Below are 20,614 nucleotides of genomic sequence, written 5' to 3'. Positions count from 1 at the left end.
AAACCCTTCGAGCCTCCACCAATTATGTAAACAATATGTGCCTACACCGAGTATGTAAAGGTGGGGAAATGAAAACAAGAAATGATCGTACTGGTTTTGATAATTAAAACAAAACAAAAAAATTATTAGTACAAAATTTAGAATTATAAATTATGAAATAACAATAAAAATATGAATATTTCAAGGGCTACTCGCTTGGCTGCTAGTGAAGATTAAATTTGTTGTGGTTATGGAAAAATTAAAACAATGACTCAGTAGTCACCTACCTTTTTGATAATGGCCCCAAATTCGGCATCCACTGGTTAATCGCGACGTTAATTATTAATGAAAAATAAATAAAAAAACTGATCTAATGAAGTGGGTTCAGATCCCTTCTTATTCAATAATACAATTCTCTTTAAACTGCCCGAACTGTGACAGGAAAACTGTATTATAAAACAAGAATAAAATCTATCCCCTTCACCAGAACAGCCGGACTTTTACTCTCAGTCCTAACGAACGAGCTCACACACCACTAGAAAAATTTTGGGTATTAATATATAACTCAGTCAATGCCAAACATGAAGCCATTTCAAATACATATTTTTATCAGTCGCACAAGCCGAGCACGTTTGTTTATGAAAAACAAAAGAGAAACTACAATAATTTTGATAACAAGTGAAATAAACAATCCTTCTGTCGATGACAAAACTGTTCAAAGGCAGAAACACCGTTCATTAAACTTTTCGTAAAATAAAACTCTAAAATCCTGATCAATATGAGATAAATATATGAATCATATATATGTCCCATATGACCAGGTGACAATACCACTGAGAAATAATACGCCTTCCTGCATGTTTCTTCTATGGAAATATTTACCATACATGAGTCATACTACAATAATTATTATATCTTCGTCATTTGATTGGTACATTGGAGCAAATAAAAGTAAATTGAAATTGAATGGGGAGATGATTTCTCATACTTCATCAATATTACTAGTAATTCTTACAAAAACCTTTTACTTTCAAATTAGCTGCCATATAAACCTGTATAACTTAGCATTTTAAATTGAAGATATGGTTAATAAGCTTCGAAACATATATGTGCCAAGTCACTCACAAATCTCTCGCAAACAAGGATTCTCTAATAGGTGTAAGGTTTCATCACTTCCTATTTCGATTGAAAGTAAGTTTTAAATTTCCCTCACTGGTCTATTCTTCCCTTATTTTTTCATTCCTATTGTTGTTAAGGTACAGAATTATTTTTTCTCATTTCTTTCAGTTTTATTTCCAACTTTTCTTCCTTCCAACTCTTTTCCAAGAACTTCAGTTTTGGCGGGAGGTTTCAAAAACTATTATTTTTCACATATATTTTGATTTTATAACAGATTCACTCACATGGAACACATAATTATTGTTTTGTTAGAAAACCCCTGGATTTAATAATGGTGTACTTATCTGATTATCTCAACTTGTTAAAATAATATAATATACAATTCTCACCATCAATAGCAATAATTCTCTTCATAAGGTTTTCATCGACTTCAGGCAATCCAAAACGTTTCTGAGCCTCAATCACTCTCTCCATTGCTGAGCATGTTGGACTCTTGCGAACAATGCAGTATATGAGACACTGTTATGAGAAAAAAATGATTATAATACAATATTAGAACAGTATGTCAGTAAGACAATAAAAATGAACATTATCATTTGAAGTATAAAATATCTTGTAACAACATTGAATAAAATAGCGTTGGCTTTATTGAGATCAGCCGTGTGATCATTATCCAAGAAGAAAAATTGAAAGTTACCGATGGAGTAAGGTGCATTGATTACAATAGGTCATTATGAAAGACATAAATAACAACTATATTAGTATCTGATGGATTTATTTAATGAATAATGAAAAAAACTAATAAGGAAACACTCCTACCTGAGTTTTTTTAAGCAGTTCACTGATCAAGTGTGATCCGAGAAATCCTGTTCCACCAGTTATTAGAATATTTCCAAAATTGCACTTATTTTTATTCAATTTCAATGATTCCCTGAAGGCTCTCAGTTTGGAATCAAGGCTGCAATCATAATAACAGACAACATTTCAAAACAGAATATTTGAATGGTTTTTGAAACAAAAACATAATACGAATTAAATTTAAAAACTAAACGAATAGAATCAAGAAAAGATTTGTGTAAAGAGTGAAGAGTTGTGTAAACTCTTCACAGTTGATGAAGTCAATGAAATTAATTGAAAAATTCAGGATTTTTTCATAAAATGAACAAACTTTTACAATGAGATTACATCAACTACACTAATACTACACTGATATTATAACACTTTGATATAAAGTCTTTCACATTAATTTCCTTACTGAGCATTTGTATTAGTTACTCACTCTGAGGGGTAAGACATCTGAATGGAGTCCAACTCTTCAACCAACTTGATATTCTCACTGCCTCCATTTCCCAGCACAAATTTCGCCAGACTCTGTACAGTTGGGTACAAGAATATTGAGCTGGTGTCCAGGTTTTTATTGAGTTTCTCATTGATTTCACTCACTACTCTAGTGGCTGCCAATGAATGTCTGTAATAAACGATCAATCAGATAAATATTAACAAAGTCAATGCAAATTAAACACTTGTATTCTCCAACAGGTACAATTGATTATTCAACAAGTGCTGAGCTCTGGCTGACGATTTGTCAGAATTATCTACTATGCATGTGCAGATCTGGAATTTCTAGTTGTCATCATGTCAACTGTATGGGTGAAAACATGGTGGATCGGCGAAAGTAGCTTTAGGTTTAAGAGTGTTGAGAATAATGCATGTATTTGAATGGTGGCGCACATAGTGGAGCGGTGTGAAACGGTCCATTTGAATACATGCATTATTCTCAACATCTATCGGCGAAAGTAGCTTTAGGTTTAAGAGTGTTGAGAATAATGCATGTATTTGAATGGTGGCGCACATAGTGGAGCGGTGTGAAACGGTCCATTTAAATACATGCATTATTTTCAACGCCTTGAGCTTGAAGCTAACTACCTTCGCCGCTCCACTATGTTTTCACACCAAGTCTTCAGGACTTACAGAGCCATTTGTAGAACTCAGTTCATCAGAATGCATTGCAAGTGGAATTGTACCAATATTACACACGCCAAAGGAATATATCAGGTATAGAAAGAGATTAGGGGTTTATACTCACCCTCCCAAGTCGAAAAAGTTCTCGCTAACATCGACTGTCATCAGATTCAAGCAGTTGCACCAGACCGATGCAATGAGTTTCTCAGTAGGTGACATGCTCTGGTCATCCAAGTGAAGCGAGCCTGGCTCAACACCCTTCTCGCTTTCAGCTAGCTTCTCCTTGTCCAGTTTACCACTAGTCTTGTGAATCGGAAATCTGCAATTTCAACAATCAATTCCAATTATTGAGGACATACTTCTTTTATTCAGTACACTGCATTGAATAATATACTGTAGACAGTAGGCTATTCAAAGTCAAAATAAGACCAAATTGTGAGTAAACTTTGGTATACTAGAAATACTGTGAAAAACAATACAAAATGTATTTTATGTGGAATATTGTCTACTAAGTTAGTGGTGATTAACACTAAGTTCAAAGGAAACATTTAGGGCCGGTTTCCGAGCTCGGGATTTGGCTAAGTTCTAGACTTTAAACAGCTGGAGTTAGAAAATTGACTTTCCGAAACGGGGCGTAGTCGTAGTCATTGTCAAAGTCACGTTTGAATTAAATTTCAAAAACCTAGAAAATTAAACACAAAATAAAATAAAGAGAAAGTAGTGTAAAGTTTCAGCTGTTTTGAATTATTTAGAAATGTTTAATTTCGTTCCAATTATAGAAATGAGAAAATAGAAACTGCGACTTCTGTTATAAAAACTGCAAATACGCCCCGTTTTGGAAAGCTAATTTTCTGACTCCAGCTGTTTAAAGTCTAGAACTTGACTAAATCCCGAGCTCAGAAACCGGCCCTTACAGTACTTATTATTGCTAATAAGGCTTTAAAGCAGTCGGCATACAAAATATTTATATTTTACTTTGTATTTGCAATGGTAACATATTTATGAAAAATAGATTTAAAGTTGATTTACTGTATCAAATCTAATGATCCAAGTTGTAGAATGTTATTGATTTTATTTTATGATTCTATCATATATGTTATTGTATATTCTTATGTACTATATATTATTATATCTGACAATTTACTTATCGAACGGGAATATTCCCAGACATGATGTTATGTAATGATGAGTAATAAAATAAAAATGAAATGTAGAATATTGTTAACTAGAATTATTGAAGAAATAAAACTTGAAACAAATTTGTGGTAAATTCTGTAACTTAGAGTGAATGATTGAAATTACTTGTCAAGAAGGATGATTTTGGACGGTATCATGTAGAGAGGCAGCCTCTCTTTGAGCAGATTGCGCAGTTTGTTCTGTGCTTGGCCCACTTCACCAACATTCAATTTGGTTGAAGGTTCTTGAACAACGTAAGCGACTAGATACTTGTCAGTGCCTTCCTCTCCATATGCCTGCACACAGCATGAACTCACCATCGCCACATCTAGTAATGTCCTCTCTATAGCCTGTAACAAACAATAATACTGAATGTACCTTTCAAGAATGAGTTAGGGAATAATTAACGCTGGGTTACAATATAATAGAAAGTAAACTATAAAGTGGATCTATTTGATATAGAAGGCTGTAAGTTGGAGTACAGTGGTCCTATTAAAAATGTGAAAGAAAAGGAAACGAGACAACTATGCTTTCCTATCAAATCCACTGACATTGGAATGTGAATGCTATACTGAAGATTGCTTGTTTACATTCTGTACATCTCTCTCTCTCTCTCTCTCTCTCTCTCTCTCTCTCTCTCTCTCTCTCTCTCTCTCTCTCTCTCTCTCTCTCTCTCTCTCTCTCTCTCTCTCTCTCTCTCTCTCTCTCTCTCTCTCTCTCTCTCTCTCTCTCTCTCTCTCTCTCTCTCTCTCTCTCTCTCTCTCTCTCTCTCTCTCTCTCTCTCTCTCTCTCTCTCTCTCTCTCTCTCTCTCTCTCTCTCTCTCTCTCTCTCTCTCTCTCTCTCTCTCTCTCTCTCTCTCTCTCTCTCTCTCTCTCTCTCTCTCTCTCTCTCTCTCTCTCTCTCTCTCTCTCTCTCTCTCTCTCTCTCTCTCTCTCTCTCTCTCTCTCTCTCTCTCTCTCTCTCTCTCTCTCTCTCTCTCTCTCTCTCTCTCTCTCTCTCTCTCTCTCTCTCTCTCTCTCTCTCTCTCTCTCTCTCTCTCTCTCTCTCTCTCTCTCTCTCTCTCTCTCTCTCTCTCTCTCTCTCTCTCTCTCTCTCTCTCTCTCTCTCTCTCTCTCTCTCTCTCTCTCTCTCTCTCTCTCTCTCTCTCTCTCTCTCTCTCTCTCTCTCTCTCTCTCTCTCTCTCTCTCTCTCTCTCTCTCTCTCTCTCTCTCTCTCTCTCTCTCTCTCTCTCTCTCTCTCTCTCTCTCTCTCTCTCTCTCTCTCTCTCTCTCTCTCTCTCTCTCTCTCTCTCTCTCTCTCTCTCTCTCTCTCTCTCTCTCTCTCTCTCTCTCTCTCTCTCTCTCTCTCTCTCTCTCTCTCTCTCTCTCTCTCTCTCTCTCTCTCTCTCTCTCTCTCTCTCTCTCTCTCTCTCTCTCTCTCTCTCTCTCTCTCTCTCTCTCTCTCTCTCTCTCTCTCTCTCTCTCTCTCTCTCTCTCTCTCTCTCTCTCTCTCTCTCTCTCTCTCTCTCTCTCTCTCTCTCTCTCTCTCTCTCTCTCTCTCTCTCTCTCTCTCTCTCTCTCTCTCTCTCTCTCTCTCTCTCTCTCTCTCTCTCTCTCTCTCTCTCTCTCTCTCTCTCTCTCTCTCTCTCTCTCTCTCTCTCTCTCTCTCTCTCTCTCTCTCTCTCTCTCTCTCTCTCTCTCTCTCTCTCTCTCTCTCTCTCTCTCTCTCTCTCTCTCTCTCTCTCTCTCTCTCTCTCTCTCTCTCTCTCTCTCTCTCTCTCTCTCTCTCTCTCTCTCTCTCTCTCTCTCTCTCTCTCTCTCTCTCTCTCTCTCTCTCTCTCTCTCTCTCTCTCTCTCTCTCTCTCTCTCTCTCTCTCTCTCTCTCTCTCTCTCTCTCTTATTGTAAAGATGAGTTTATAATCGCTTCCCGGTGGTTCGGAACTCAGCTAGAGCAGAGTAGGTCTACTCATCCCTCATCATCATCCTTCCCATCACAAACGTAGAAAACTTTTTGGGCTAAAATTATTGCCAATTTGAGCTTCATGCTAGTGTTGAAGTGTTGAGAGATGAATGAATGGACCTACATTCACGAGGGTGCCTGCCAGTAAGTGGAGCTGGCCTGAAGCGGCCACCCTTCCAACAAGAGTACCGAGGGCACGTCACTCATGTAATACAAGCAATGGGATGATATTATGCTAACAGCTCAGTTAATCACTTTTCTAAGGTACAGCAAGGCAGTTATTTATAAGATGTCAATTTTAATTTAAACATTATTGAAGAAGATGCTTGTTTTTGACTGCAAAATCTCACCTCTCCAGGTTCTCCAATAGCTTTGACGTTTTGGTGTTCATCCATGATGACAGCATGAACCTTTGGAAGCAATTTACCCACGGGACAATATTTTCCCGCCTCTCCTGTTGCCACTGATAGCGAAATATCTGTAAATAGTTCAAAAGCATTAGAGAAAATCAATTTGTCAAATAAAAATGCCAACTATAAGGAATACTTCATTAATTAGTTTCATTCAGTATATTCAATTCCATACTAATACGTTTCATTGTATCACAAAATCAATGTTAAAAGTAAAAAAGTTCAAGAATTTCGAAAATAATGACAATTGTGGGATAAAAGGATTACATATTATTATAATTGTTGTTGAATTTTTAAATTATCAGTCTGCAATTTGAGAGGGAGACATGACTCAAACCAATCACGCATAGCTTACTGTTGAGAATCTTATTTCAGATCCACTGAACATGAAATCTAATTGAGCTGATAAATCGAATATCTCACCAGCAATGGCCACATCAAGACACTCGGAAATTCTGTAGAGGTTGAGCAGTTGTATCCATGGCAACAAGTGACACAACTTGTCCCGCAGTTTTGTTGTAACCACTTCTCCATGCAACCAGATTTGCCTGCAACATAAAAAAGTACTTATTGGATATTTTTTAGAAATACCCGAAATTAAACTAACTTAGTTGGTTACAAGAGATGGGTTTCGTTGATGGGATCACCAACAGATATCTCCTCACAGTTGAAAAATCCAATTCAACTGAAGGATAATAAAATTTCACCAATCCTATCTCTTTTATCACAATTATTGATTGGGATGAAATGTGATCAAGAGACGTATGATTTCAACTCGGTAAATAGTAATTAATGTGATTGCAAGTGTTTAGAATTCATATTGAACAGGATAAATGAATCAACTCTTTGTTTCCCATCACGAACTGCTTATTATTAAATCACTTTTTGCTATTAGAAGCAAATTTAGCTGGCTGCTAGTTGTTTTTTTTCTAATAGCAAAAAGTGAATCAACTTGTTTTACAGAAAAGATTCTACAGTCAATGTTTTGGACGGCTGCAGAATAAAAAAATAAGAAGTGATGATAGAGTGAAGGTGGGATATTCATCAATATAAAATAATATGCTACATAGTTTTGTACCAAATTAATAAAAAACCTGGACTGACCTATTATAATGCAAAAGTAGCGCTTTATGTAGTTTTGTCAGAATGCCATGAGATGGCGCTACAAGTATTCGATGATTATTTTAGATTTTTGACCAAATTAGTTTATTCTCTTTTCAAAATACCTAAAAGAGCTGCACATAAAGTAACGCTGGACAAATCTTTGTTTTTGCGTGAACTGCATATTATTGATGGATAGGCTATAAATATAAAGGTCACAGTGATTGCCATTAGATTTGCAAAGTCTTTCAATATAATATTATAGCCTTGATGGATTATGCAATTTCCACTTACCTGACAGATTTAAGCTTTTCTTTCAAATCCATGCCTTGGAGTTCCAAAACCGCTTGCAGAAGCGAGAAGAAGAAGAAGAGAGAAGAAGAAGAAGAAGCGAGAAGAAGAAGAAGAAGAAGAAGAAGAAGAAGCGAGAAGAAGAAGAAGAAGCAGGAAGAAGAAGAAGAAAGAAGAAGAAGAAGCAGGAAGAAGAAGAAGAAAGAAGAAGAAGAAGAAGAAGAAGAAGAAGCGAGAAGAAGAAGAAGAAGAAGCGAGAAGAAGAAGAAGAAGCAGGAAGAAGAAGAAGAAGAGAGAAGAAGAAGAAGAGAGAAGAAGAAGAAGAAGCAGGAAGAAGAAGAAGAAGAAGAAGAAGAAGCAGGAAGAAGAAGAAGAAGCAGGAAGAAGAAGAAGAAGAGAGAAGAAGAAGAAGAAGAAGAAGAAGAAGCGAGAAGAAGAAGAAGAAGCGAGAAGAAGAAGAAGAGAGAAGAAGAAGAAGAAGAAGAAGAAGAAGCAGGAAGAAGAAGAAGAAGAAGAAGAAGCGAGAAGAAGAAGAAGAAGCGAGAAGAAGAAGAAGAAGAAGAAGCGAGAAGAAGAAGAAGAAGAAGAAGAAGAAGAAGAAGAAGAAGAAGAAGAAGAAGAAGAAGAAGAAGAAGAAGAAGAAAGAAGAAGAAGAAGAAGAAGAAGAAGAAGAAGAAGAAGCAGGAAGAAGAAGAAGAAGCAGGAAGAAGAAGAAGAAAGAAGAAGAAGAAGAAGAAGAAGAAGAAGAAGAAGAAGAAGAAGCGAGAAGAAGAAGAAGAAGCAGGAAGAAGAAGAAGAAGAAGAAGAAGAAGAAGCGAGAAGAAGAAGAAGAGAGAAGAAGAAGAAGAAGCAGGAAGAAGAAGAAGAAGCAGGAAGAAGAAGAAGAAGAAGCAGGAAGAAGAAGAAGAAGCGAGAAGAAGAAGAAGAAGAAGCAGGAAGAAGAAGAAGAAGAAGAAGAAGAAGCGAGAAGAAGAAGAAGAAAGAAGAAGAAGAAGAAGAAGAAGAAGAAGCAGGAAGAAGAAGAAGAAGCAGGAAGAAGAAGAAGAAGAAGAAGAAGAAGCAGGAAGAAGAAGAAGAAGAAGAAGAGAGAAGAAGAAGAAGAAGAAGAAGAAGAAGCGAGAAGAAGAAGAAGAGAAGAAGAAGAAGAGAAGAAGAAGAAGAAGAAGCAGGAAGAAGAAGAAGAAGAAGCAGGAAGAAGAAGAAGAAGCGAGAAGAAGAAGAAGAAGCGAGAAGAAGAAGAAGAGAAGAAGAAGAAGAAGCGAGAAGAAGAAGAAGAAGCAGGAAGAAGAAGAAGAAGCAGGAAGAAGAAGAAGAAGCGAGAAGAAGAAGAAGAAGCAGGAAGAAGAAGAAGAAGCGAGAAGAAGAAGAAGAAGAAGAAGAAGAAGAAGCGAGAAGAAGAAGAAGAAGAGAGAAGAAGAAGAAGAAGCAGGAAGAAGAAGAAGAAGCGAGAAGAAGAAGAAGAAGAAAGAAGAAGAAGAAGAAGAAGAAGAAGAAGAAGAAGAAGCGAGAAGAAGAAGAAGAAGAAGAAGAAGAAGAGAAGAAGAAGAAGAAGAAGAAGAAGAAGAAGAAGCGAGAAGAAGAAGAAGAAGAAGAAGAAGAAGCGAGAAGAAGAAGAAGAAGAAGAAGAAGAAGCAGGAAGAAGAAGAAGAAGCGAGAAGAAGAAGAAGAAGAAGAAGAAGAAGAAGAAGAAGAAGAAGCAGGAAGAAGAAGAAGAAGAAGAAGAAGAAGAAGAAGAAGCGAGAAGAAGAAGAAGAAGAAGAAGCAGGAAGAAGAAGAAGAAGAAGAAGAAGAAGAAGAAGCAGGAAGAAGAAGAAGAAGAAAGAAGAAGAAGAAGCAGGAAGAAGAAGAAGAAGCAGGAAGAAGAAGAAGAAGCAGGAAGAAGAAGAAGAAGAAGAAGAAGAAGAAGCGAGAAGAAGAAGAAGAAGCGAGAAGAAGAAGAAGAGAGAAGAAGAAGAAGAAGAAGAAGAAGAAGCGAGAAGAAGAAGAAGAAGCGAGAAGAAGAAGAAGAGAAGAAGAAGAAGAAGCGAGAAGAAGAAGAAGAAGCAGGAAGAAGAAGAAGAAGCAGGAAGAAGAAGAAGAAGCAGGAAGAAGAAGAAGAAAGAAGAAGAAGAAGCAGGAAGAAGAAGAAGAAAGAAGAAGAAGAAGAAAGAAGAAGAAGAAGCGAGAAGAAGAAGAAGAAGCGAGAAGAAGAAGAAGAAGAAGAAGAAGAAGAAGAAGAAGAAGAAGAAGCAGGAAGAAGAAGAAGAAGCGAGAAGAAGAAGAAGAAGAAGAAGAAGAAGAAGAAGCGAGAAGAAGAAGAAGAAGCAGGAAGAAGAAGAAGAAGAAGAAGAAGAAGAAGAAGAAGAAGAAGAAGCGAGAAGAAGAAGAAGAAGAAGAAGAAGAAGAGAAGAAGAAGAAGAAGAGAGAAGAAGAAGAAGAAGAAGAAGAAGAAGAAGAAGAAGAGAAGAAGAAGAAGAAGAAGAAGAAGAAGAAGAAGAAGAAGAAGAGAAGAAGAAGAAGAAGAAGCAGGAAGAAGAAGAAGAAGAAGAAGAAGAAGCAGGAAGAAGAAGAAGAAGCAGAAGAAGAAGAAGAAGCAGAAGAAGAAGAAGAGAGAAGAAGAAGAAGAAGAAGAAGAAGAAGCAGAAGAAGAAGAAGAAGCGAGAAGAAGAAGAAGAGAAGAAGAAGAAGAAGCGAGAAGAAGAAGAAGAAGCAGGAAGAAGAAGAAGAAGCGAGAAGAAGAAGAAGAAGAAGAAGAAGAAGAAGAGAGAAGAAGAAGAAGAGAAGAGAAGAAGAAGAGAAGAGAAGAAGAAGAAGAAGCAGGAAGAAGAAGAAGAAGAAGAAGAAGAAGAAGAAGAAGAAGCAGAAGAAGAAGAAGAAGAAGCAGGAAGAAGAAGAAGAAGCGAGAAGAAGAAGAAGAGAAGAGAAGAAGAAGAAGAAGAAGAAGAAGAAGCAGGAAGAAGAAGAAGAAGAAAGAAGAAGAAGAAGAAGAAGAAGAAGAGAGAAGAAGAAGAAGAAGAGAAGAAGAGAAGAAGAAGAAGAAGAAGAAAGAAGAAGAAGAAGCGAGAAGAAGAAGAAGAAGAAGAAGAAGAAGAAGAAGAAGAAGAAGAAGAAGAAGAAGAAGAAGAAGAAGAAGAAGAAGAAGAAGAAGAAGAAGAAGAAGAAGAAGAAGAAGAAGAAGAAGAAGAAGAAGAAGATATTCTATTAATATAGTATTAGTAGATTGAACAGGGAAGGATTGAGTAGAATATGTTACCAGCTTTCAGTATGCCCAAAACGGAGACAACATACTGCCAATAAGATCTGTCCATTAATATTCCAACCACCGTATTCACTCCCACTCCACACTGTCCAAGTTTCACTGCTAAACAGTCGCTCCAATAATCAAGTTCTTCATAAGACAACTGAAAATGAAATTATATAAATCAGTTATGGCAACATTATACATTACTTTATAATTGATAATATTGTATTGTGATTGGAATCCATTAAGCCTGATCCACATCTACCAACACTGGACAGACACGCAACGCAGTGTGTCAGACACAATTAAAAGTATTGTTCACTTTGATTTGCATGAGTGTATTCACATCTAGCAGCAACTGGCCGCACAGACACAGACCAGCAAGGCCATGCAAATTACTGTCTGTCTGTGTTGGACAATGTGAATGAGGCTTCAACTAGTCAATAGACCATCGATATAGTACTCTACAATTACAAACTACAATCAGGTCTATAACATTGTTTTAGAAAAGGTATGATAATCACATATTGTTTAAAGAGGAGATGAGAGGTGAAAAGGACCATAGACATGATTAAATTGATAGTAATCCAAAAAAGTAGTTTGTCAGCGAGATCTCCTGCCTTAAAGGCACACTACTAATAGTAGAATCAACTACTAATGTGATGGTGAAGTATAAATAACTAATAGAGCATTGAGAAACAATGAATTTGGTAGTGGCAAATTATTATGGAGAATAATTCTCACAAAAATGGATAAATAATTTTTGTTATCCGAATCTATATAAAGACAGAAAATGTTCAAATTTGGTACAGAGGTTTAGCTAGGGTCTAAAAATTTTGTGATGAGGTGACTTTAATATTTCAACAAAGATACGCCCAAAATCAGCGTTTTTCCAACGTTTATCTCAGCTTTTCTGCGTTTTCTTAGTACTCTGACTTTCTGATGGAATGAAGCATGCTCAAATGAAAAATGCAGACGAGCGAAGCGAGCCCGCTGATCTCATTTTTGGACGATCCAGTCGGAGGTCCAGGGGGCGGAGCCCCTGGCTAGACGGATATGGCGAGCGAAGCGAGCCTGAAGGCTAGTATGGAATAAACTAATTATATATATTTCATAAAGAAATGATTATGAATATGAATTGAAAATTTTTTGGATGAAGAGGAATTGAAAGATAATAATTCATTGAAGGATTATATTTTATTATGAAGAATGAATGAAAAATAATGTAAAAGTTTCACAATATTAATATAGTTACTTTCATATTCAACAATTTTTCTCAATAGAAATTGTCAAACAACTTGGAAATTGAATCTCATTATGGAAGTCAATGAGGTATACTAAATATTATAAGAATTTGAGCAATCTATCATTTATACTGAAATAGCCAAACACTCCAATAAAGGAAAAAGACAACAACTCACGAAAAAAATGTCAAAAGCAACTGTCGCGTTATTGGGAGTTTTCCTCGCTTGTCTCCGAAAAATCTCATGGAGACATCCTTGGCTGTCATAGCCGTCCATTTCCATTTTCATCAGATCAACCATCTAGTGGATTTTCACGCCCAAAAATCATTCACTCGAGTTGCCAACACTAGCAATTTCCTTCACTATTGAAACTCTCCTAAAAAAAACATGACAACAGTAAAACATGGATGAATTATTTCACTAATTCAAAGCTGCAATATCGGGTTGATTTATGATCAATGTTAATTTCGTTATTATACCTATATTGAATATCTGTTAAATATTGAATACTGGATAACATTTAATGTCAAAAACGGCCACAGCCTAATTGAATAAAGACAGAAAAGGTTTAATAATTTAGAAAACCATTAAAGAATGGACAGGAAAGGTTTAGGTGAAAGCAGGCTATACACACATAATAGTATGTGCCAACACTTTAAATTCAGCAGATACAACCCAAAACTGATATTGATCCCTTCTAAATGAAGAGTTCTCCTCTGTGAGATAAGGCATCAAAGATATTCCAAAGGGAATACCGGTAGTTATTGTAAGTTGATTGTGTTTTTGGGATGTATTTGTTTATTTTAATTGAATAAATAATGAGAAAAAGGTGACAAGTGATAAAGAATGCAACTGAAGACGGTAGCCTGCAATACTAGCACAAGTTGCAGGCAGTCAGTTGACTCCATTAAGAATGCAACTTCACAACAAATAAACATAGAAGAAAACCATCTATTATGTAGTCTGTAGTGAATAGCAATTTCTACTCAGTAAGAAAATAATAAAAATGAGGAAAGCATGACAAAGTAAACATGAAAAATTTCAAAAAGGCAAATATTACCAAAAAGTTGGCAAATGCAAAAAAAGAGCTCTGTGTGATCGTCATGATTTGTGATTATTATTTATTCCAAACACCTCTGAACTGAAATGCTCTAGACCTTGAACAAACAATTTGTGACCTGCTTATTGACTCTTAAGAGCTGAGAAGAGGCAACAACACCAATGAGTGAACAGTCTGGGTGTCAAGTAAAAACGGCCAATACGAGAGTTATAAGCAGTTGAGCAGCTTAAATTTGTATTATTGAATTACTAATTATAAAGAAATACTATTTTTCATTCCATATTAGACACACTATACAGTGTAGGTACTAGTATTTCTTTGTAATTTATCTTCCACCTATCAAAATAATTGAATATTCAATTTGGAATTCAATGAATAAAGAAGAAAAATTCTGGTTTATATCAAAATTGTTGGACTGGAAATTATGCTGTAGAAGTGAGGACTTTGTAATTTATCAAAAATTTGTAGGGAGAAAGACAGCATAAATTAAACCTTATTTTCCCTCTTCCTATCATTTCAATGATGAATAATGCTGTTTGTAGGACTCAATAATAATTGAGAATAATTTTGGAACTTGAATTTTAAAACACTTAGGAGTGAGAATGCACTAACTCTAGTTAGTTTCTTCAGTCTGATGAAGACATACAGTACACCGGGTCGAAACAACCGTCACTGCTAACAATAAGTGCATTTTTCACTTCATAAGTGTTTTAAAATCAAGTTTTTAATTAATAGTGAAAAAGTATGAATATGCAACACAGTAATAATTTGGAATTTACTATTCTAATTTTGTTGGCATCAATTTGATGTAATATCTCCAGTTCCTCAAATCCTAATAGGTATCATTTTTATACATGTGGCAAACATTTGGTACAAAACAATTATTGTTAATTGATTTATAATCACAGTACAACAATGAAGATGTAACTCAACTATAACCTAAAAATTTGATTCAATTTATTCATTCATTCATAAAATGGCATATACCTATTAACCCAGTCAATAAAGGTTTTTTCGATCCGAAAATTAAATAAAAGCTGAATCTTCTACCATCGATAGAACCCTCCCAGAGGGTGATTATCCCAAAAGTCCCAAGAAATCCCCTTGGAGCTTTCCCCCCTAGCACCCCTCAAAGTTGAAAAATGCAGGTAATCACGGAAAACCAATTATCTCTGTACCCATTGATCGGAAACGGCTCTATTATATGCCATTCGATTCGCTACATTATGGACTACAATATAAGTTATATTCATTTTCTCAATAAAATTAACAGTTTTCTTGATAAAATAATATATATATGTAAAAATTTAGGGGGTTTGCGATTTGATTTTTTTGTTTTCTTCAATTAACTTCGAAGCAACTAGTTTTAAAGAAAAATGAGCCGAATAATTAATGTAGTCACTCTTATTACAATTCCATTAATGTATATTGTTATGTATTTGCGATTCGATTTGACGCCGTGGAAGGGGAAACAGTCGACGCGGAACGACGCGGCTGACTCTCTTAGCCATAGTAAACAGCAAACTGGAAATCAATTATCTCTGTAACCATTAATCGGAAAAAAATCTATCATATGCCATTCGATTCGTTAAATTAAGGACTACAATATTAGTCGAATTCATTTCATCAATAAATCGAACAGTTTCCTTAATAAAATAATATAATGTAAAGATTTATGGTTTTTTCGATTTGATTTTTTTGTTTTCTCCGATTAACTTTGAAGCAAGTAGTTTTAAAGAACAATTTGACGAATAATTATTGTAGCCACATTCATTGCGTGTCCATTTATGTATATTGTTATGTATTTGTGATACAACTGAAGTTCCACCGTGATTCAACTTCCACCGTGATTCCACGCTGTGGAAGGGGAAACAGCCGACGCGGCTGACTCCCTTCACCATAGTAAACAGAATTATACTGCTGTCTACATTGCATCTCATTTACAGTATGGCGCTCGAAACAATCAATTTTGTCTATTGTTTTGACATGCGCTGTATATAGATTTTCACTTTTCAATGCTCTTAAAAAATATTACAATTTTCTTGATTCAACCATGCTCATGATAAAAATCAGGATTTCGTTGTTTTCTCACAGAATTTATTATATTAATTTGAAGTGTGACTTCTCCATACGAGTCAGAGGTAACACAATTTGATAACTCTAGTTTCAGATATTGATGTTTTTCAACGAAGTTTCATGATATATTATATGTCCGACTCCTTCATCTTATCCTTATTTTGTGAAAAATGAAGATTCAAAATTTATTTTCGTAGCTTTTCTTGTGTTTTAACTTGTTTCATCACTCTTTATAATTTAAACACTTGATAATGGAATGAATATTACTGCTCAAACTTGAGCAGTGAATGAATAGTTATTCGGTTAATTGATTGTTATGAATAAATGGTTACATAGAGTGGTCTAATATCTTCCTGTGATGCAAATTGAAATGGAAAATAAATAATAGTGAAAATCGATATTTATGTGTACATCGATATGAAAAGTTGACTGAACATTTCTACTTGGACTCTATTGTGGAAAAATAATAATAATAAGAAATCAATAAGAACTGTTGATATTTATTGATTAAATTTAATTTTTTTTAATCCCTCAAATAGCTTGTAGCTAGAGGGATAATATATCACAAATTGTATATGATTATCTTTGTATCTGTTTTGTTTTTAGTTGAATAAATGAAATGAAATGGAATGAAATGAAATATCATCAGATCACGTGAAAAAAAAATTTCAAGCTGAAAGTAGATTAATTTGTTGCACATTCGGTTCAAATATTAACAAATGTTACCAAATATTATCACATATAGTGAGAACGAATTATTCTGAAGCTTACTATTCTCACTGAACATGAAGAGGCAATACCAAGCCAGAATCGCAGTTCCGTTCAAATCATCATTATCAGAGCTTTCAAATTGATGCTATTTAACTATGGATGTTATCCCCATCTCACAATTTCCCTATTTATCCTTATCCTGATTCTGATTAAAGTAGTTGATCTCTATAATCACAAAAATCAATGTACAGTACCTATAATAAATAGTAAAAATAACAAAATTTCTAGTAATAATGCAACTTTTCCTAGGTATGAATTTCAAGGCTCATAAAATGACTTTTTCTCAATCACAGGCAGAAATTCCAATGATTATCATAATAGTAATTTAATGAAAATTGTTTATATTGTACATTGTTCGACGTAAGATAAGCTACATCTTTAAGGTAACCAACGTATCTAGGATTATCATGTTTATGAATGAAAGCGAGACTGTGATAGAAGATTGGTCAAACTGAAATATAAACATTATAGACAATCCATATTTATGATCAACTATAATTATAAATGATATTATCAAGCCGTAATGAATTGAGCAACTGAATTTCAAAGTTACTATCCACTGTTCAAATCGCACTCTGATTTCCTTTTACTTCCAAATGGATTGAATTGCCTCACTCTTCAACGTAACACTTATTGAAAAAAAACCAGTGAATGTGAACGTCATCCAAATAGCATTTGAATTTCAATTTTCAGATCATGAAATTCATAAAAAACTAATTCTTGAGAGAATAGTGATGAATTGCAAACAGTGCAAGTAACATTGATACAAAGCGATACAATGAAAGTCAACATCGACTAATTTAATATTGGACTTATCAAATTTATATTATTTATAAAGCTTATAAAATGTAAAACCAACATATTAAATTTTCTCTACTGGAGCAAAACATCGATAGAAAATAAAGAAGACCCCATCATAAGCACAATATACTTGTGTACTAGAATTCACTTGAACTAACTCATCACTTCAACCCTTCAAGGATCACAATGAACTAGAATGGTATAAAAACCATGGAATTGATAATCAGGTACATTTTTCAAATAGCTTCACCCAACTAGATCTGTGAATGCTAAGTCATAAGAAATCATGTTCAATAGATTCAATTTGAATGCTCAAATAGAAAATGATCTATTCTTTTGGTGCCCTAATCAAAATCAATTTCAATTAACATTAATCGACATAAAGAAAAGCTTCTGCCAACCTTGTATAGTGAATTACAAGATGCGAGTGGAGGAGAAAAATCGATATGTTAACAAAAATAATAGAAGATGATGAATCGTCTTTCAATTAATCTTATACGGTAGGGTACTTTGTGGTTAAATGTGAAACACTTTCATGATTTTCCTACCTTTAATGCATACTTACTCTTCCTTAATTTGTATGTTTGCATGGCTTTCATCTTTAGAATCTACTGAATTTTCATATTTGACTGTCTAAATAGTCTAGATTCAACTAGTAAGAACGGAAGATAAGCTACTTTACAGAGATAATCATAGAAAGTTTCAACTCAACAAGCCCAATGTATAATTTTTTTATGCCTCAGCCGTCATATATATTTGGCTCAACTGAAGGTATATTATCAACCTGGCTTGAAGAATATTAACTGTAGAAAACAGCAAACACTGCACGCTATGATTTTTCAGGAAATTGCCACTGTTAACACTATTGTAATCTATGATTTATCTCAGTTTTTGACATAACTTATGATAAATTTTGGTATAGAATTATGATCATACACACATATTTTAAATATGTATTATATTATGTAATAGTATGAATATTTTATCGGTTGCAAACAATATCTTTGTCTGTCATAGAATGCATGATTTAGCACATATATAACAACAAAATGATTTTAGAGAATTTAGAGAATTAAAATGTGAAAAATTAGTTTCATCGCATGTCGAAACAATAGACAAAATTGATTGTTTCGAGTGCCATAGTGTGAATAAGATGCAAATTAGAAAGCAGTAGGCCTACTACTGTATTTTACCGTTTACTATGGTGAAGAGAGTTAGCCACGCCATACCGCGTCGACTGTTTCCCCTTCCACAACGTCAAATCGAATCGCAAATGAATAACAATATACATCAATGGATTTTCAATGAATGTGGCTACATTAATTATTTGTCTAATTTTCTTTAAATTATTTGCTTCGAAGTTAATCGGAGAAAACAAAAATCAAATCGAAAAACCCCTAAATTTTTACGTATATATTATTTTATCAAGGAAACTGTTTCATTTATTGAGGAAATGAATACGACTAATATTTTAGTCCATAATGTAACGAATCGAATGACATAAATTATGATAGAGCTGTTTCCGATCAATGGGTACAGAGATAATTATTGATTTTCCGTGATTACCTGCATTTTTCAACTTTGAGGGGTGCTAGGGGGGAAAGCTCCAAGGGGATTTCTTGGGACTTTTGGGATAATCACCCTCTGGGAGGGTTCTAACGATGGTAGAAGATTCAGCTTTTATTTAATTTTTGGATCAAAAAAACCTTTATTGACTGTAAATGAGATGCAATGTAGACAGCAGTATAATTCTGTTTACTATGGTGAAGAGAGTCAGCCGCGTCGGCTGTTTCCCCTTCCACAGCGTCAACTTGAATCGCAAATACATAACAATATACATCAATGGATTCGCAATGAATGTGGCTACAATAATTATTCGTCACATTGTTCTTTAAAACTACTTGCTTCGAAGTTAATCGGAAAAAACAAAAAAATCAAATCGAAAAACCCCTAAATTTTTACATTATATTATTTTATTAAGGAAACTGTTCGATTTATTGATGAAATGAATTCGACTAATATTGAAGTCCTTAATTTAACGAATCGAATGGCATATGATAGATTTTTTTCCGATTAATGTTTACAGAGATAATTGATTTCCAGTTTGCTGTTTACTATGACTAAGAGAGTCAGCCGCGCCGTTCCGCATCGACTGTTTCCCCTTCCACAGCATCAAATTGAATCGCAAATACATAACAATATACATCAATGGATTTGCAATGACAGTGGCTACATTAATTATTTGGCTCATTTTTCTTTAAAACTACTTGTTTCGAGGTTAATCGGAGAAAACCAAAAAATCAAATCACAAACCCCCTCAATTTTTACATATATATATATTATTTTATCAAGAAAACTGTTAATTTTATTGAACAAATTAATATAACTAATATTGTAGTCCATAATGTAACAAATCGAATGGCATATAATAGAACTGTTTCCGATCAATGGTTACAGAGATAATTGATTTCCCGTGTTTACCTGCATTTTTCATGTTTTAGGGGGTTGGGGCGGAAAGCTCCAAGGGGATTTTTGGGGACTTTTGGGAGAATGACCCTCTGGGAGGGTTCTATCGATGGTGGGAAATTCAGCTTTTATTTAATTTTCGGATCGAAACTGCTTTTTTGGACCTTCATTGACTGGACTATATAGAGGTGTTAAACATATCTATTGCAGTTGGTAAATAATAAACTTAATATAAAAGTATAAATTGTACTGAAATTGAATTGAAAAAAGTTAACATCTCCCTAAAAGTGAAAAATGAAGTGCAATATGAGACGTTACTCAGACAAAATAGTTCTAAAAGTTATTTGTTAACTATATTTGAAAAGCAATCGGAAAATTGAATATTACCCATTCACAATTTTTTTTCATCTGAAATGAAGAGCATCCGATACAGACAAAATTCCACAACCGTTCACTGCTATGGCACTGTACTTAATGAACACTTCAAAACAGTGAGATAAAAAACAAAAAAGTGAGATAAGAAACATCCGCTCTTGTCGCACAGATAACGAAAACAATAAGCCCCAGCCACAGAATAGATACAGAATGGAAACTATCAATCAAACACCTATCCAACCAATGCCACAAAGTAGGAGAACATCCTCTTCTCTGTTCCAATGCTTTTTACATGTCACAAATACTAGACACGTCACGTGACTGCGCCATCTTGTTAGAAGTTAAAATCCTGGTCTTTTGATTGGCTCGCGGCAGTGAACGAGACCGATTGATCCGGATCAGTGAAGTGTTCCGAACTTCCCATCCATACTATTACAATGCTGAACTTTCTAACAAGATGGCGGATTTTTGTGCCAGGGTACTAGCCGAGTTTCCATTCTGTATCTATTCTGTGGCCTAGCTTTGAACAGAGCCTCCCACATTGAACTAGATGTGCAAGTGAGAGAGTAGACCTGAGAGAGAGTACCTGACCGAAAAAAATACTAAATTTGATAGAGAACTTAT

The 20,614-nt window shown here is 34.9% G+C and overlaps 2 protein-coding genes across 14 annotated transcripts in view; both read right to left on the bottom strand.

Moving 5' to 3' along the window:
• Positions 1-20,614, bottom strand: part of LOC111053064 (linear gramicidin synthase subunit D-like) — a 181,011-nt gene that overhangs the window by 122,687 nt on the left and 37,710 nt on the right. For all 13 annotated transcript variants that reach the window (XM_039433514.1, XM_039433515.1, XM_039433517.1 and 10 more), the window contains 4 exons: positions 4,363-4,586; positions 3,185-3,379; positions 2,378-2,566; positions 1,918-2,056 (listed from right to left, as the gene is read on the bottom strand). In XM_039433514.1, the coding sequence (XP_039289448.1) occupies positions 1,918-2,056; positions 2,378-2,566; positions 3,185-3,379; positions 4,363-4,586 (747 nt within the window). The remainder of the gene's footprint in view (positions 1-1,917; positions 2,057-2,377; positions 2,567-3,184; positions 3,380-4,362; positions 4,587-20,614) is intronic.
• On the bottom strand, positions 6,439-8,044 carry LOC120352533 (linear gramicidin synthase subunit A-like). Its single transcript, XM_039433523.1, has 3 exons — positions 7,981-8,044; positions 7,009-7,133; positions 6,439-6,653 (listed from the first exon to the last, which is right to left on the bottom strand). The coding sequence occupies exons 1-3, from the start codon at positions 8,010-8,012 to the stop codon at positions 6,454-6,456; spliced, it is 357 nt and encodes a 118-aa protein (XP_039289457.1). The 5' UTR covers positions 8,013-8,044; the 3' UTR covers positions 6,439-6,453.

The sequence above is a fragment of the Nilaparvata lugens genome, chromosome 7, assembly GCF_014356525.2.
Source record: "Nilaparvata lugens isolate BPH chromosome 7, ASM1435652v1, whole genome shotgun sequence".
Classification (NCBI taxonomy): Eukaryota; Metazoa; Arthropoda; class Insecta; order Hemiptera; family Delphacidae; genus Nilaparvata; species Nilaparvata lugens.
Note: the sequence above shows the minus strand (reverse complement) of the source record. Positions and strands in the feature narration are given on the sequence as shown.

Excerpts from the sequence above, each read along its gene's own strand:
- LOC120352533 (XM_039433523.1), bottom strand. The coding sequence starts at position 8,012 with ATGGATTTGAAAGAAAAGCTTAAATCTGTCAG. Across the intron at positions 7,134-7,980 it reads GAAAAGCTTAAATCTGTCAG|GCAAATCTGGTTGCATGGAG; the intron begins GTAAGTGGAAAT and ends TTTATGTTGCAG. Across the intron at positions 6,654-7,008 it reads TCTTGATGTGGCCATTGCTG|ATATTTCGCTATCAGTGGCA; the intron begins GTGAGATATTCG and ends AACTATTTACAG.